Source organism: Hyperoodon ampullatus (assembly GCF_949752795.1).
Source record: "Hyperoodon ampullatus genome assembly, chromosome: 8".
In the NCBI taxonomy this organism is placed as follows: Eukaryota; Metazoa; Chordata; class Mammalia; order Artiodactyla; family Ziphiidae; genus Hyperoodon; species Hyperoodon ampullatus.
Window position 1 is genome coordinate 31865942 of NC_136921.1, and position 16005 is coordinate 31881946.

Genomic DNA, 16005 nt, shown 5'->3' on the forward strand with positions numbered 1-16005 from the left:
ATGTGGTGTTAAGGCTTAGGAGTGCTGATAGCAAGCACAAAAGCAGATTAACTTTATTATTCTTTCCCACCATTTACAACTAGCTTCTTTCAAATTTTCTTCCATCTGGGAGTACAGCTTGTGGCAGAGTCAACACAAGAATACAGTTCATGCCAAGGGTGTTTCTCTGCCAACCAGCTGGTTCCTGTCTCCCTCTCCCTTGGTGACTAAGTGTATATGCTCTAGGACAAGTCAGAACCCAGGCAGGTTTGTCACTGAAATGTCATGAGCGTGTTCCACTGCAGACACTAGGCCTTTTGGCCAGGAGCTAAAACAAACTGCTGGGACAATGCCAGACAGTGGTTCTCCTGAGATTTTTTTCTCTTCTTCCATATTTCCCCTTCTGTTTTGATTTTGATTGTCTGTAAACAAATTCAGTTTCCTTAAAACTGCTAGCTCCAGAATAAACCGTGTTCCACAGGTGCTGCCGAGGTACTAGGAATGGGCTGTCCCCAGGGAGCTCTAGTGATTGTTCTAGAGGAAGGAGGCACAGAGAACTGCGTTTTGCTCTGGTTCATATTGTGTGCCTTCTAACAGATTTCAAAGAAGTAATTTGAAAGCCATCTCAGGGCTGTTCCCTTGACCATTTGTGAGAGGAACAGTCCGCGAACACAAACATAGATCTGATCCCCAAAGCACTTTCCTTCTGAAAAAGAGCATTTGGCCCAAACAATGCATTTGATTTCTACTTTCCTCTTTAGTTACAGAAACTCGGTGTCCTGCTAGTTAAACAAAATATTCAAAACATTCCATGCATGCATTCTTCATAATTAAAATGTTTTCAGCGGCTGAAGGTCCTTTAGCTTTTTGTCAAGGCTTATAACACTTTTTCCACACCCAGTGTTACCTTTTGCCCCTGGTTCATTAGTCAACCCAAGCCTGGGGCGAACTACTCCTATATTAAAGCTGGAGCCCTGGAAGGTAGGAGAGGTAGGACCTACCTTGCACAGTCAAGTGCTTTAACAGCAACAACAAAAAATTTGTTTCTGCTTTCCCAGCTCTTTGATAAATGACACAATCAATATCCCAACAACTGATCAGTAACCAGCCTAATTAAAATATTCAGCCTGTAAAATAGAGCTGTCGTGGAGCCTTCCATTAGTGTCCCAGCCAATAAAAAATACAATGGATTTTTAAACATATTCTGCTTCCACCAAGCTGAGCTTACAGCTCAGGGGAGGGAAATGCTTTGGGGAAGGAAAAAAAAAAACAGAACAGGTCATAACCCATTTTTTAATACCAAGTCTCTAGGCTCAAATAGAATTACAATTGAACCTCAAGCTCATCCTTTGAAAAACATGTTTCTGTTTAAAATGATTTTGATTCAATCAAGGGCTCATTATGTATTCTTCACGAGGTCCTCATCAAAACTGTTTACATATCTTGTACATCTGGGTAATGTGGGAAAATACCCAACGACAATATATTTTGACTTTTCTTAAGTAGCGTCTTCAGTATTTTTTTTAATATCAATATAATGTTCAAGTAACCATTTTGGTATTCTTCCCAAATCTACCTAATTGATTTCCCTGAATATATGAGCAGAACTGAGGCCTTTTCTAGGTTACAGATCCTTTCTTATTGTATCTGAGGGCGATTGCTGTTCCACTGAAGAATCCTCCAAAAACACGAGCACACAACATATATAGTTTGACACAGCACAACAGATTTGGGATATCAAATAACTACAGATTTTTTTTTTTCACTTTAATAAAGATTATCTGTACGTTAGGCTGCTGTCTTTATATGAAGAAAACACTCTTTAATCTTCATAGGTACCACAGAGATTCTCACTAGTTGAGAGAGCCAAGTGCCTGCTCATCCCCCATGGAAAGCATGTAAATATTAGGGAAAATAAAAATGGATCTTGTTTAAATGTCCTCATAAAAACTGCTTTTTGTCCCATTTCTTATTCCCAATTGAGACCCCAGTGAACAGTATTAACAAGAGAAAAACAAATACCGTATGCTAACGCATATATATGGAATCTAAAAAAAAAAAAAAAGGTACTGATGAACCCAGTTGCAGGGCAGGAATAAAGTTGGAGACATAGAGAATGGATTTGAGGACACAGGGTGGGAGGGGGAAGCTAGGGCGAAATGAGAGTAGCATCGACATATATACACTACCAAATGTAAACTAGATAGCTAGTGGGAAGCAGCTGCACAGCACTGGGAGATCAGCTCCGTCCTTTGTGACCACCTAGAGGGGTGGGATAGGGAGGGTGGGAGGGAGACGCAAGAGAGAGGGGATATGGGGATGTATGCATATGGACGATTCACTTTGTTGTACAGCAGAAACTAACACAGCACTGTGAAGCAATTATACTCCAGTAAAGATTAAAAAAAAAAAAAAAACTACAGCAACAGCGACAACAACAACAAAGACACTCCTGAGGATGGGCAACGAACTGAAGGCTTAGTACTTTCTTCTGATGAAATAATTGTCAACCCGGCCCAGAGTGTGAGAATTAATATGAAAATACGTGCGGTAAAGGAGAACGCAAATAATAAAGTGTCTCAACTTGATGAGTCAAAACAGAGAGTACTTATCCTCTAGGCATTCACATATTTTAGAGAAAGACATGAAACTAGGGAAGATGAGAGGTGGAGAGGTGGGGAGGGAACTCTTTTAGCAATCATGTTCATTTCTCTTTTTTTTTCTTTTACTTTTTCTATCTACACAGATATGGAATTCTTGAGCAGTGTATTCCAGACTTTTCTATTAGTTGAGGTATCTTTGTCCCAAGACATCTTAAGGGAGATCTAAAACACAGATGCATGGAAGGGGTGATTCAGGGGTCTACAGGTCATACTTCACACCCACATCCAACAAGTGGGTTCTGTGGAGGTCTAGGGCTCTCGAGTAAGAACCAAATTCAACCAGAAAGCAGCTGATTCTCTCATGGTAGGAAGTAAGCGATAAGGGTTTCATGACTATGTACATAAGTAAAATCCCTTAAATATTCATGGAAACCTCTCTGTCACTTAAGCAGACACAAATGTTGGAAATGAGCTGGCTCATTATATATAGTCTCCAGTAATTGGGAAATTTACATTTATTTAACATTTACAAGGTTATGTACAGAAAAGTTAAAAGGTACAGTTACTCCTTTCCAACAGCTGATAAAATGGCAAAGTAAGATACAGTTGATAAGTTCACTACTTCAGCTTATCCTCTCAGATGAAGTAGGTCTCAGATGCAACTTTTATCCATTCATTCAACAATATATAACAACTGTCTACTACTAGGTGCTGGGAAATGAGGATCTATGAAGGGATAAGGCAGACAATAGTATTGCTATCTATAAGTACAGAGCATTCAACTACGTATGTCTTTGCACAGCCAGGAAATGACGCACGTGGGATTTTAACTCAAGTAATCCAAAACTCCAGAGCCCAACCTTTTAACCACTATCATCCCCAACTACCTTCCAGTCTTTTTTTTTTTTTTTTTTTGCGGTACGCGGGCCTCTCACTATTGTGGCCTCTCCCATTGCGGAGCACAAGCTCCGGACGCGCAGGCTCAGCGGCCATGGCTCACGGGCCTAGCCGCTCCGCAGCATGTGGGATCTTCCTGGACTGGGGCACGAACCCGTGTCCCCTGCATCGGCAGGTGGACTCTCAACCACTGTGCCACCAGGGAAGCCCACCTTCCAGTCTTAATTTCAAAATATTTTCATTTTAAAATGTTTAAGTTAAACTTATTATTAAAACTAATATTTTATATTAGTGTATTTTAATAGGATTCTATTTTAACTTTGTGTATTACTGTATCACAAAAACATTATTTGTCCTGAGAGAATATATGTGTGATTTGCTGATGTTTTTCTCAACTCTTAACTATTATCGACTTTTTTCTTATCTTTTCTTAAAATAATTTTTAGGAGCATTTAATAATTATTCTCTCTATATAAGTGAAAATAATGTTTTAGGAATACCTTATGATGAATATGATAGCTGTACACTATAATATATAATTGTATAATATAATAATTATATAAATAATATAATTGTATGTAACTGAAATGTTTAGGGATATCAGCATTCAAGAATAGTCTATGTTCACACTTCATGTGTATGTAAAAATATTGCTTACATTAAAAATATCCATAAAGAAATCATGATAAAAGATTTTAAAAATACTTCTTTAATTAAAAACATTTATTTAAGAGCATGAAGCAAGAAGCTTGTTTAATAGATCACATTTTAAATTAGTTAAGTCCCAGGCACACATTACAGGGAAGAATGTAGAGAGCTGATTGCATTATAATGATCTTCACAGTAAGCATTATATACATCTGATTAAGAACTTTCTAAGGTATGGACACTGCTATCATGTCATCCAAAAAGTATATAAGCATGTTTTATGCTTTAATGTTTATAATATGAATAAAGTGTTACTTGTAAAGTCCAGAGCTCTAGGAGTTTCTGGGGGGAAAACTGGAAATTATGGATTTGTTACCCTAGATAAATTACTTAATTTATATGCACATTTTTACACCTTCTAGTTATACCTAAAATATACAACCACCAATTTGCCACATAAACCCATCAGAGCACTTCTAGGGCATATTTTTCCAATTTCAGAATCAGTATGAGCCTAGCTACCATACTAGTGGTGGAAGCGTGAATATTCTGGTGGCCATTTGGGCAATTTGCAGAGGGAAATAAAAATTTGCATCACCTCCAGTGGTCTCCCTGGCCTCCTCAGAATCACCAACTGGATCATCCCTCGTATGTTTCCTTCCATGGACATTGATCGCCTAAGTGTTTCCATAGCTTCGTGGTTGGACTTTCCCAGAAGAGATTCCCCATTAACTGCAATCAGCTGGTCATTCACCTGCAGACGACCATCCTAGGGTGGAGGTAAGAAAAACAGTGTTAAATAGAGAAAAGCATGGTGATGACATGTGGCTGTTTCAGGGAAAAGTTCAAGTTCAAAATGAAAAATGAAAAAAAAAAATAGTCATTAGAAATAATTTATTTTCCGTGGCAGAAAAAGATTCTGGAGTTTATCAAATAGTCACAAATACTAACAATAATGAATTGTGTGAAAGTGATTTTTAGAAATCTTAGAGTTCCAAACTGCAATAATTTAGACATTTGTATAATGTCTCTTACCTAAATCTTTGGCAAGTATACTAGCCTAGCCTGATTCTGACATTCGCTGTGGCTGGGACCATATTGCTGACTTAAGGAAAGGGGGTTTGGAAGCAAAAGAAAGTGGTCATATCGCTTGCGTTTTCAGGCACAGAGAGACATCATGCTTAAACGTTGCGAGCTTGAGTGCAGTAATGTGTCTCCTAGATATCATTGCTAGCTCTATTGGATAGTGCTGAGAAAAAAAAAAATTCTCCTGTAATTTTCTCTAACACAACTAAAAAGTTGCTGGTCTGCAAAAGAACGCAGAGGTGTGTAACACAGGACCAATTTGCTATGATGTCTTCCGGCAGAAACGCTTGACAAAGGGGACTGTCAAGCCTTTTGTGATGAGGCCCTGACTGACAAGCACTTCCACCCAGAGCCTTCAGGAAGGAACACCACATGCCACAGAGCACTCGGAACCGCGGCAGGTGGATAGGCAGCCCAGATTCTAGTCTAAAGCACCTCTAGGCACTAGTCATCTTCAGCCTGGAGCCTCCCACAAGCTGGAGTCTATAGCAGTAGCTAAACAAACCGGGATGCCAGCTCTGCCTACAAAAGAACTGGTGGGGATCAGAGTACATGTCCCCATCAGGCAGCCTAGGAGAAAAGATGCTTAAATATTGACAGTCTGATTAGGGATGTGCGTTATACCTGCTACACACGAGGGTAGGAATTTCTTGCTGTGAGGCACAGATGCAATTTTAGGAAGGTCATGATGCTAGCGCCACTGCTAATAAATTTAACAGAAATAACAGTAGGCTTGTATCACAGTTTTCCCACGAATTATCTCTAGTTCTCACAGAACTCAAGAAGTTGAGTAGATTAATGCTTTTATGCACATTTTACAAATAAGGAAATTGAGTCAGGAAAGTGATGTAAGTTGCTCTAGGTCAGAAAATAGAGGCAGAGAGAAACTGACTTAAGTTCAGGTTTCATGAACCTTGGCTCTTTTCAGTTTCTCTACTAGGACTCCCTTTGTTCTTCGTCTCTAGACTACAGTTGTGCCACATTAAAACAGGCAGAGGGAAGTATTAAAGTTTCTGCAGTTAGAAGTATCTGGGATCCATGTTCAAATTAACAGAATGAAATGTAAAAGAAAAACAAAACAGAACTTCCCTAAGAAATGAGAAAAACAGACATACAATGAACAAGAGGAGCAACTGTACAGCTTTGGGAGAGAAATCCTGTGGACAAGTTGATGAACTCTGACTAATGCGGCAGCAGATGGTCAGAGGAAGTTCCTCTGCTGACAGCTGGGAAAAGGGGGGAGTGGTGAGAGCTGTTCTGGAGCGCCAATGCCCTCGTGGAGATGCACTGCACGCGCCTCCTGCTGCAGAAGGCGTTGGCCCATAGATCATGGAGGCCGCCCAAAGGCGCACACGCCCTCCTGATGAGAAAAGTTGAGATGGAGAGGCCATGGGATTGATCGATCGAGAAAGGGGTAAAATTGAGCTGTAAAACGTCTGAGTGCACTGCCTCAACAGAGCCTAATGTCCTCTGCCTTCCTCTTGTTTTCCCACTCCACTTAACCTTTCCTCTAATTTGGAGCAAATCTGGAAATGAGATTTACAGGAAAGGCCAAACGAGAAAGAAATCACTTCATTTCTGTTATCTCATGTTGAGTGAGGCACATAAAGGGTAAGATTAAGGCTACATGAAATGGGGTAAAACAAAAACAGCCTTAATGGCTGTGGCAAGTGAAGTGAGACACTTTACTCCAGAAATTATTCTGTTCTATTATGGCATTTAATGGAAGGAGGACTAGTGGGCTGAATCTTTTGCGGGAAGTTGGGAGGGTCACAAAAAAGTTTTTTTTAGGAGGACTGGAAACAGATGTGTGGTTTTTAAAGACGAGGAGGAAGCAGAAGAGTTGGATCAGGATCCCAGCCCTGTTAACAGGAAATGAGGTCGAGCGCTGGATCTGTAGACGCTGTCTTGGCAGGACATCTCATCCGCTATGACAGGAAGAAGAAAGATAAAGATTGAAACTTAATGGCTACTTCTAGAATTGAGGGAATGAAATCTGAGTGAGATCCACCTGGTCACCTCCTGTGAACTTTCTCTGTGAAGTATGGGGCAAAGTCTGAGTGAAGAGGTAAATAAGAGATAAGGAGATGGAAGACAAACATTTTTTGTAAAATAATCTCTTACCAGCAAGTATTAAGCACAGACTTTTGTTTTCAGCTACATTCTGAGTCTCAAGCATGCGGAACTACATTAAAGTAGAACATGTTTGCGTATCCAAGTCCAAAACAAAAAGGCAGGTCAGGTCACCCCAGGGCAGTTGGGATTTTTTTTTTTTTTTTTAATGAAGACATTCACATTCATCACAAGCATCACTGGAGAGTTGCTGGTGTGATAAAAATCCACACACTCTCCTTTTTAGGTTTGACTGGTCTGTTGCTATTCGTTTTTGCTTTTCCTTTATAAGATAAAGGATGGGTAATTTCATTACTGGTGATGCCCGTAAGTTCCACATTGTCCTAACATGTAGAATACAATCACAGAATTCAGAGCTGGAAGGGTCCTTAGAGATCATCTTGTCCAACCTCTTCCGTTTATAAATAATGTGATGGCCAAAGAGAATGAGAAACCATTTATTGAACTCCTCTTCTTAAGAGAAGGCACTTTCACAATCTATGTGGAAGAACGTGATCAGCTAGTTAAGATCAGACCTGGATCAGAATAGCCCAAGTTCTGACTTCTCAGCACTCCCTATTCACTACCCATTCTGTGTTCTACGAAGATGACAATGACAAGTCCCTAAAGGGATCATGCTTCAAGGAAAAAGACTTTCAAATCCACCAGATGTCTCCTGGAAGAGAACCTTACACGAAAGCCAGAGTCAGACGATAGAAGATGGGGAGACAGGAGACTCGGCTGGGGGATGGCAGAGCAAGGAAGCAAGCTGGAAGTGGCAGGGGCAAAGGGGGTAGGGCAGGGACTGTTTACCTATCTAGTTATATATACATACATGTGTATATCCAGGTCTAGTCTTGATCTAAAATCAAGTTGATTCAATGAAGAGGCCATGACTCAAAACTCATCAAAGATTCCTCAAAATTGTGCATGTCTATTCTGCTTTGGAATGATTTTTACCAAGAAAAGTCATTTTTTATGGTTTTCTGTTTTTCTGTGAATACTATGTTTAAGTAAATACTTAGGCATGAGAATGGTAACTCTCCTCAACTGATTTTACATGAGTGAATTCAACTATCCAGGATGTTACCCAGGAATTCTAGGATATTTATTTCATAGTAATCTGGATCATTGCATTTGTTGAATGAAAAGAAAATGCCCTTTCTGCTATGGACTGAGTGTTTGTGTTTTCCTCAAATTCATATGTTGAAATCCTAACCCCCAACATGATGGTATTAGGAGGCAGGGTATTTGGAAGGTAACTAGTGCCCTTATAAAAGAGGCCTGAGAGAGATTTCTTGTCCCCTCTGCCATATGGGGTTACAGAAGAAGAAGACAGCTGTCTATCAACCACGTCTCACCAGACACTGAATCTGCAGCACCTTGATCTTGGACTTCAAACTCAAGGACTGTGAGGGGTAAATTTCTGCCATTAAAAAACTACCCAGTTTATGGAACTCTCTTTCAGCAGCCTTAAAAAAAGACACTTTCCTTCCTACTTTATGGCCATCAGGCCCCTAACCAAAAAGACCACAACTACACTCCTTACCTTTGGCAACCCCCATAACCAACTCTATCCAACCTCAAGCTAAGATGGAGTAAAGGAGGTTCCCAAAAAGGAAGAAAAATAAGAAAAAGAGGAAGGAGAACAGACTAAAGATAGAAAGTAACTTCCTCCACATTAGGGCAAATTAGGATGAATAAAAACTGGTATGAGGGGCTTCCCTGGTGGCACAGTGGTTGAGAGTCTGTCTGCTGATGCAGGGGACGCAGGTTCGTGCCCCGGTCCGGGAAGACCCCACATGCCATGGAGCGGCTGGGCCCGTGAGCCATGGCTGCTGAGCCTGCGCGTCCGGAGCCTGTGCTCCACAGCGGGAGAGGCCACAGCGGTAAGAGGTCCGCGTACCGCAAAACAACAACAACAACAACAACAAAACTGGTATGAGATTTAGGTCTTCTCCATGTCCTGGGATGGCTTCAAGTCTCATCAGCCCTAACCTGGTTCTAATGCAGGAGGAAGAATGGACTAGGGGACAAGGTGTTTGAGTGTTATATCCCCTTCTACTGAACACCAAATGCAGGCCAGTCCTTGTGCAAATATTTTGCGTATGTTCTCATTTCTCAAAACATCCCTGTGATACAATCATCACCCTGCACTAAGAGAGGTAAAAATGGAGGCTCAGAGAAATGAAGTCAAAGAATACTGTCACAGCCAGGTCTACCTGTCTGAGTCAGATATGCACCCATTATGCTATGTTGCTTCTAAAATCAGAGTTCTAGAGATGATTAAAGGCACTACAATGAATATAATTATTTAATGAGTTTCTCCTTTGCGCAGTTATTGTGCTAAACCCTTTATATGCGCTAGACAATTTAATCCTTAACAGCAACGCTATACACTGGGGACTACTGCTCGCCTTTATGAAAGAAGAAACCAAGGATCAAGCAAGTTAAGTGCATTGTTACAAGTCACATGTCTAAAAGCAAATTTGAAGTAGGTCTGGGTCACTCTGAAGTCCATGTTTTCAACCACTTTGCTAGTGATTCCTGACCTTTATGGGCTCTTCTTAGACTCCTTTGAAAATCTAATAAAAGCTACAGATTCTCACCTCTTAAAAATAAATATTTACATGATAGTTTCTCCACAGCTGCACATCTGGACCAGGTAATCCTTTGTAATGGGGAGCAGTCATGTACCTTTTAGGATGTTTCATGTGCCCAGTGAAGCATATCTATGATTTTCAGGGGTCCAGTGACCTCATAGTTAAGCCCTGCTGTGCCTCTGTCATGATTACTGGTGACAGTGCAAGGCTTAATCTTTTTGGCCAATTTTTTGTAGGTCCCTTTACCTCTAACGTTCTAATGAACACAGAGGGAAGAGAAGAAAGCCATGGCAAAGAATGAGCCTCTGCAAAACATGAGTCAAGCATGAGGGAGTGGGCTGGCTAACCCACGGGTAGCTGGCTGGGGCCCAAGGCCGGTCCCTATTTGGCCAGGGTGTTGAGAGGATTAATCATGACCAGATGTTGGTTCCTGCCTCTGCCTGTTTCTAATGGGGCCCTTGGTGAAGCCTTCGGGGACATCAGCACCCAAATTCTAAACCCTGACTTCAGACTACAGGCAGCATTTCCTTGGAGTGGGGTGGAACTCTAGGCAGGATGGCACCTGAAAGAAATGATTTTTCTGAACAAATATTTCTCAAGGTCCTAAAATCACTCCATGACAACATCTGCTTACTGTATTTTTGGGAAAAAAAAAATCCAACCTAGAAAGAGCCTTGGATTCCAGATTGAAATCATTTAGCTTCATTTTCAAACAAGAGCAATGAAAGGCAAAAGAATAAATCAAGATTTTAAAGTATAGTTTTTAAAACAAAGAAAAGAATAAAGGAAGTTGGTAAGACTAGAAGCATGTGAGCTCTTGTCTTGAAGGGCATCTGCCCACATTAGTCAATGTTTTACTACATCTGTCCTAACACAATTTCAACCAATATGAATGGCACCATTCTTCCCAAATAAGAGCTCTCTTTTCCAGACACAATAAATTGCACTCTGATGTACACACCGTGGTGACGTGGCCCACACTCTTCCTTCTCAGCAAAATGCCCTTTGCATTTCTGCTCACCTGTTGAATATCTATCCTTCAAAACAAGGCTCAGCAACTGCCTTCCATTCAGTTTTCTTCACAGGCAGAATTAATTGCTCCATTTCGATACCCATGATACTTTTATATTTGTCTACCATAGTTCTTATCATATTCGAATCGTTTATGTATTTATTATGCTACCACTTCCTGTATTATGGAATGAGTCTTTTTAAATTTTCTGTCTCCAGTGTATTATATATTGAATTACTTGCTGTAGCTGTAGATGTTCAGGAAGTGATTGCTAAATTGAATCACTTGAAACATCTTTCATTCAGGTGCTTTGGACCTGGTGTATGTTTCATCTACAATGGACAAATCCTGTAACTTACGAACTGTCACTGTAAGAGATTCCTGATCCCAGGCTGGCTTGGAGATGCTGGCACACGCTCAGAGAAACTTTATAATTCTAAAAGTGAAGCTTGATTACTTTCTGTGTACTAGCTCAATCTCCCCTTGTTCAGTTATTATAAAATTTTAAATGTATCTAATTCAGTTATTAAGAGCCTCACTCCATTTTATGTAGGAAGCAAATCAGTGAAATCCCAGCAATGCACCATTTATTCAGCATCTGTGGTATATGAGACCTTAATTAAAGATAACTGAAGAGTACTTTTTAAAGCATCAAAATATACATAATCCAAACCATTCTGATATAATGTATTATAATTCTTTCCTTTTAAAAGATCTTCTGGAAACATATGGGACATAAATAAACATACTGCAACTTACAGCCTTCACTATGGTCATTAGTGAATTTTACAATTTCCTCATCAAGAAGTTTCAGAAGCACTGACTTAGAGTCATCACAAATATTCCTTGGCCTGCTTTGCAGCAATAGCACTCTGTGCTTGTTTTACACTTTTTCTATTTCCTGTCCTTTCAGTTTTCTCTCCACTCCTTCTTATCCTCTTCCTGATTTTCTGCTTTTTGTTTACTCTGGCTTGGAAAACTGGATAATGAAAAGCTTATTAAGGTGTATGTGTTATATGAGTCAAGAAGATCCTGCATGAATGCCTAACTAGATTAGCATCTCAGAGGCCTTTTCAACTTAATGAAAGGATCTTATTTATTCACTTTAAAAACAAGCAAACAAACAAAACTGTGCTCTTGTTTGTGCTAAGATCGCTAAAAGTCTGGTCTCTAAAAAGACAGACCTAGAGCAGAATGCCTAGACCAAAGCTCTGACCACATTATGAACTCAGTATCTCCACAATGCAGGTGAATATAGCTTTTCAGGTAAGAGGTACTATTTTCAAAGTACCATGATCATGTTATATCAGCTTTTGTAGATAACAATTTAGTTTTTGATTAGGTCTACCAAGTCTTATATTTTTTCAAGCCTCCTGAGGCAGTCATGGAGTTCAAAATACACATCAAAATGACACAGAGTTCTAAAATTTTATCCAGCATGATATAAATTTATTTCTTACTTGCATTTCCATATATAAGATAAAAATATGAAAGTGCTAAAAATTGGCAAGAAAAGCAATGATTGATGCTGGTATTATGGGATTTTAAAAGTAATGTTCTCTTATATCTCTTTAAAATTTATTGCAGAAAACCCATAAATGATAAGCCTGATTATATTAACATATACTAACATTTTTGGTTTTTTTCTAAAAAGGAAATTGGTTTAAAATCTTTGGCATAACATAGTTGATAATTCTTTTTTTCATGTTTAAGTTAGTGATTTTTTTTTAAGGCAAAATTATTATTGGGTATATAGTGATGGTGAATTTTTCCAGGCAGAGTTCCTGCTTTTAGTTGTTCATAGAATATCACATTTTTGTGGTTAGGATGAAATATTAGAGTTTGGCTTCTAACAGTTGAGGATTTGCAATGAAGCTGTTTACACACCCAGACTGTATGGTCCTTTTGTAAGAGGTAAAAACCTGGAAGACATGACTACAGGTAATGATGTTTATAGCTCTCCACCAATAGAAAACACTATCAATTTTAAGAAAAATGGATAGTTGAAGAAATCATTTAACATTTGTGTTCCTTAAAATGCTGTCCTTTTTATCTTCCTTTGAATTCATTAATTATAGATCCACCACATGATTTACAGATACCAGCAGAAATGGAGGTGGAAATTACTCCCGCTAGAACTCCTACTGAACTCCTGTTAAGTAGCTTGGAGGCTGTTAAATGTTCCATACTATGAAGAGACACGGAAATTCAGCACCAAGCACCGTGTTCCCGGAAATTCTAGGACTGTGCATATTCTCTCCAAAAATTCATACTTTTCGTCATTTTAAAATAGGGTGATTTCTTGTACCATTAAATTTTTTTAACCTATTACTAAATGGCATAAATCATGCAATTCTGCATCTCTCAGAGGTTGTATTCCAAATTTCCTTAGCATACAAGAATCAAATTACTTAAATTATGTCTATTTTATATTCTGAGTGCATGCATTTGCAATTAGCTATGTCAGGCATTTTTCTTTCATTTAATTTCATCATCATCAAGTCATATTTATTAAGTACAAACCTAGCTAATTAATTTTCTAGAGAATAAAAGGTATTCTTAAATTCATTCTTTCTATTTAAGAGCCCTTAAATAATCTACCTGACATATGACATTTTTTTCCATAGCAAAAACTGCCTTTAAATTTTAATTTTTACATTATTGTTTCCAGGTTTCAATAGAACGCATTACACTTCCAAAGTGAGTATATTCAAATTAAAAAACATCATTCAGAATTAGTACAACGGACTCCATGGAATTTTTATTCTTACTATAAAGGGTGTTAGTATTCTACTGTAATTTTTAAAAAATATCACCATTCTAGTTATATATTTTCTAAAAGTATTCATTTTTAAGGTAGAAAAAGAAGAAAAATAAGCAGTTTAAGTTAGTATTGTCAATAGACATAAAAATGCAGTTTCTGTAAAAAACATTCAGTTAATAGAGTATGTCAAAAGCAAAGGAAGAGAAAGCCACTGACCCCAGAATTCAAAATGTTTAGCACATGAGGATGAAATTATGTGAGGTCTTCAAACTGATCGTCTAGACTTTATGTGTGCTTCCTTGGAAGAAGAAAAATCTCATTTTTATGTAGATTTTGGGAAAGGAGAATATTTTTCTCAAGTTATTATTTTTCTAACTGCACAAAGACAATATACCATTTCATTTATCAGTAACAACAACATATTCACTTTAAATTCCAATCACAAAAATGAAATTTTAGAAAAGCATCCTCATGAAATCCTAATTTCATTCCACCCATAGTTCTCAGTTCATGAGAAAGTTAACATATATAGTTGCATCTAGTATAATTTGGTTCTGGAAGCAATTACACTACACATTCAGGGGCAAATGCCCAGGAAGAATGACAGAAACTAAAATGGAACTATGAACATTTAAGGCATGTAATTATTTAAGCAAATCAGCATCAATACTCTAATCCACATTTGGTTGTTACACTCAGTGGTCACTCTGGCTGTACATTGAAAAGCATAGCTCAAAGGGATGTTTCAGAGGGGTCTACAAAGGACTCCATAGGCTACAGAAGCCTGAAATGGCAATTGCTGTGACCTGCCAGTAGCAGGGAAGAGTGTCTGGGTTTTACTTCTTGACATGCAGACTGGAATTTAAATATTAAGATGAGATTAAGCATTTGAATAATTCTGAATTGAGTAAAAATACTGTTACTTTGCCCTTAGAGTGGGTGATGGATTCACTTCCAAGAGGGAATTCTAGGGTAGCTAGATGCTCTTATTTTCAAATAGAGATTTATATCTTTATTAAAAATGACTCAAATAAGAGATGGAATGATAGAAAGCAGCAGCCAGAGAGGTAAGGGGCAGTGGGGGGCGGTGGGAAGAAGGCCCTTAATTATAATCACAGTCATCCAGGGGTTTTACATCTGGCAAGAAGTAGCCTGTCTTTGTTTACACCAATGGAAGTCCCCAGGAGAATAGAGCGCACAGAAGCCACAGGAAGAATTTGGTCATACTTTTCAAAGTAGTTTAGTTTCCAAAAATCCACCTTCCCTAAAGGGGAAAACACCTTGAGAACCAATTAGTGGTAGGAAGGGCCAGGAGACAAAGAGTGCGCCCTGGTAGGAAGACTATTTTGTTGATTTCAGGTAAAAACCTCCGGCCAGATGCTAAAGTGGATGTTCCCCATGCTTATCTCCCCTCTGCCCCAGGGACAGTGCAGTCTGTTACATGTGTATCTTCTGAACAAGGACAGGAACAAAGTCTCAAAACAATTTTTGTAAAACCTAATCCTCAATCACAGAACAGGTGGCAATTTTCTGAGGAGTAACAGTGGATTATTGGAACAGCAGAAGGAGAACAGAAAAATACTTTTCCTTCTCCTGGTTAATCCGATTTCTTGCAAGCAAAGTTTAGATCTCTACCCTCTACACTGCAGAAAGTAAACAAGACAAATGGATACTAAACATTCACAAAAAGGCTAAATTCATGATCGATGCCTCTTACTATTTAAGATCAGCTATAAATATGCTGTCCAGTAGTTTTTAATGTTGTGATTGTCTGACTCAGCAGACAGTGTCAAGAAAGAAATTTACATAAATGGAAAGTGAAACCTTTCTGCAAGAAACGGGACCGTTAGAAACTGCTTAGGTAAGGAGATGCTCACTTACACAAACATGGATATACATATTAAACCTGCTATCCAATATCGCTTGAGCTTAAGTTATTGCCCATAAAAAAGCTAAGATGTTTGCTTTTAATTTCCAAAAATTCATTTCAGTTTCAATTTTACTTGGAATAAATTCTGTAAATAGAGCTGTCATTAGGAATAAGAAGAAGAATGTCAAGTTGGTATCCACAAACATGACCAAGACGCATTCTTTTTTTTTTTTTTTCCCCTTTCTGCGGTACACGGGCCTCTCACCGCTGTGGCCTCTCCCGCCGCGGAGCACAGGCTCCGGACACGCAGGCCCAGGGGCCATGGCTCACGGGCCCAGCCGCTCCGCGGCAGGTGGGATCCTCCCAGACCAGGGCACGAACCCGTGTCCCCTGCATCGGCAGGCGGACTCCCAACCACTGCGCCACCAGGG

The 16005-nt window shown here is 39.1% G+C and overlaps 1 protein-coding gene across 4 annotated transcripts in view; it reads right to left on the reverse strand.

Annotated features, from left to right (window-relative positions):
• The window catches only part of PARD3B (par-3 family cell polarity regulator beta), a gene marked incomplete at its 3' end in the record, with an annotated part of 1052967 nt that overhangs the window by 445746 nt on the left and 591216 nt on the right, over nt 1-16005 (reverse strand). For all 4 annotated transcript variants that reach the window (XM_079710158.1, XM_079710159.1, XM_079710156.1 and 1 more), the window contains one exon: nt 4726-4896. In XM_079710158.1, the coding sequence (XP_079566284.1) occupies nt 4726-4896 (171 nt within the window). The remainder of the gene's footprint in view (nt 1-4725; nt 4897-16005) is intronic.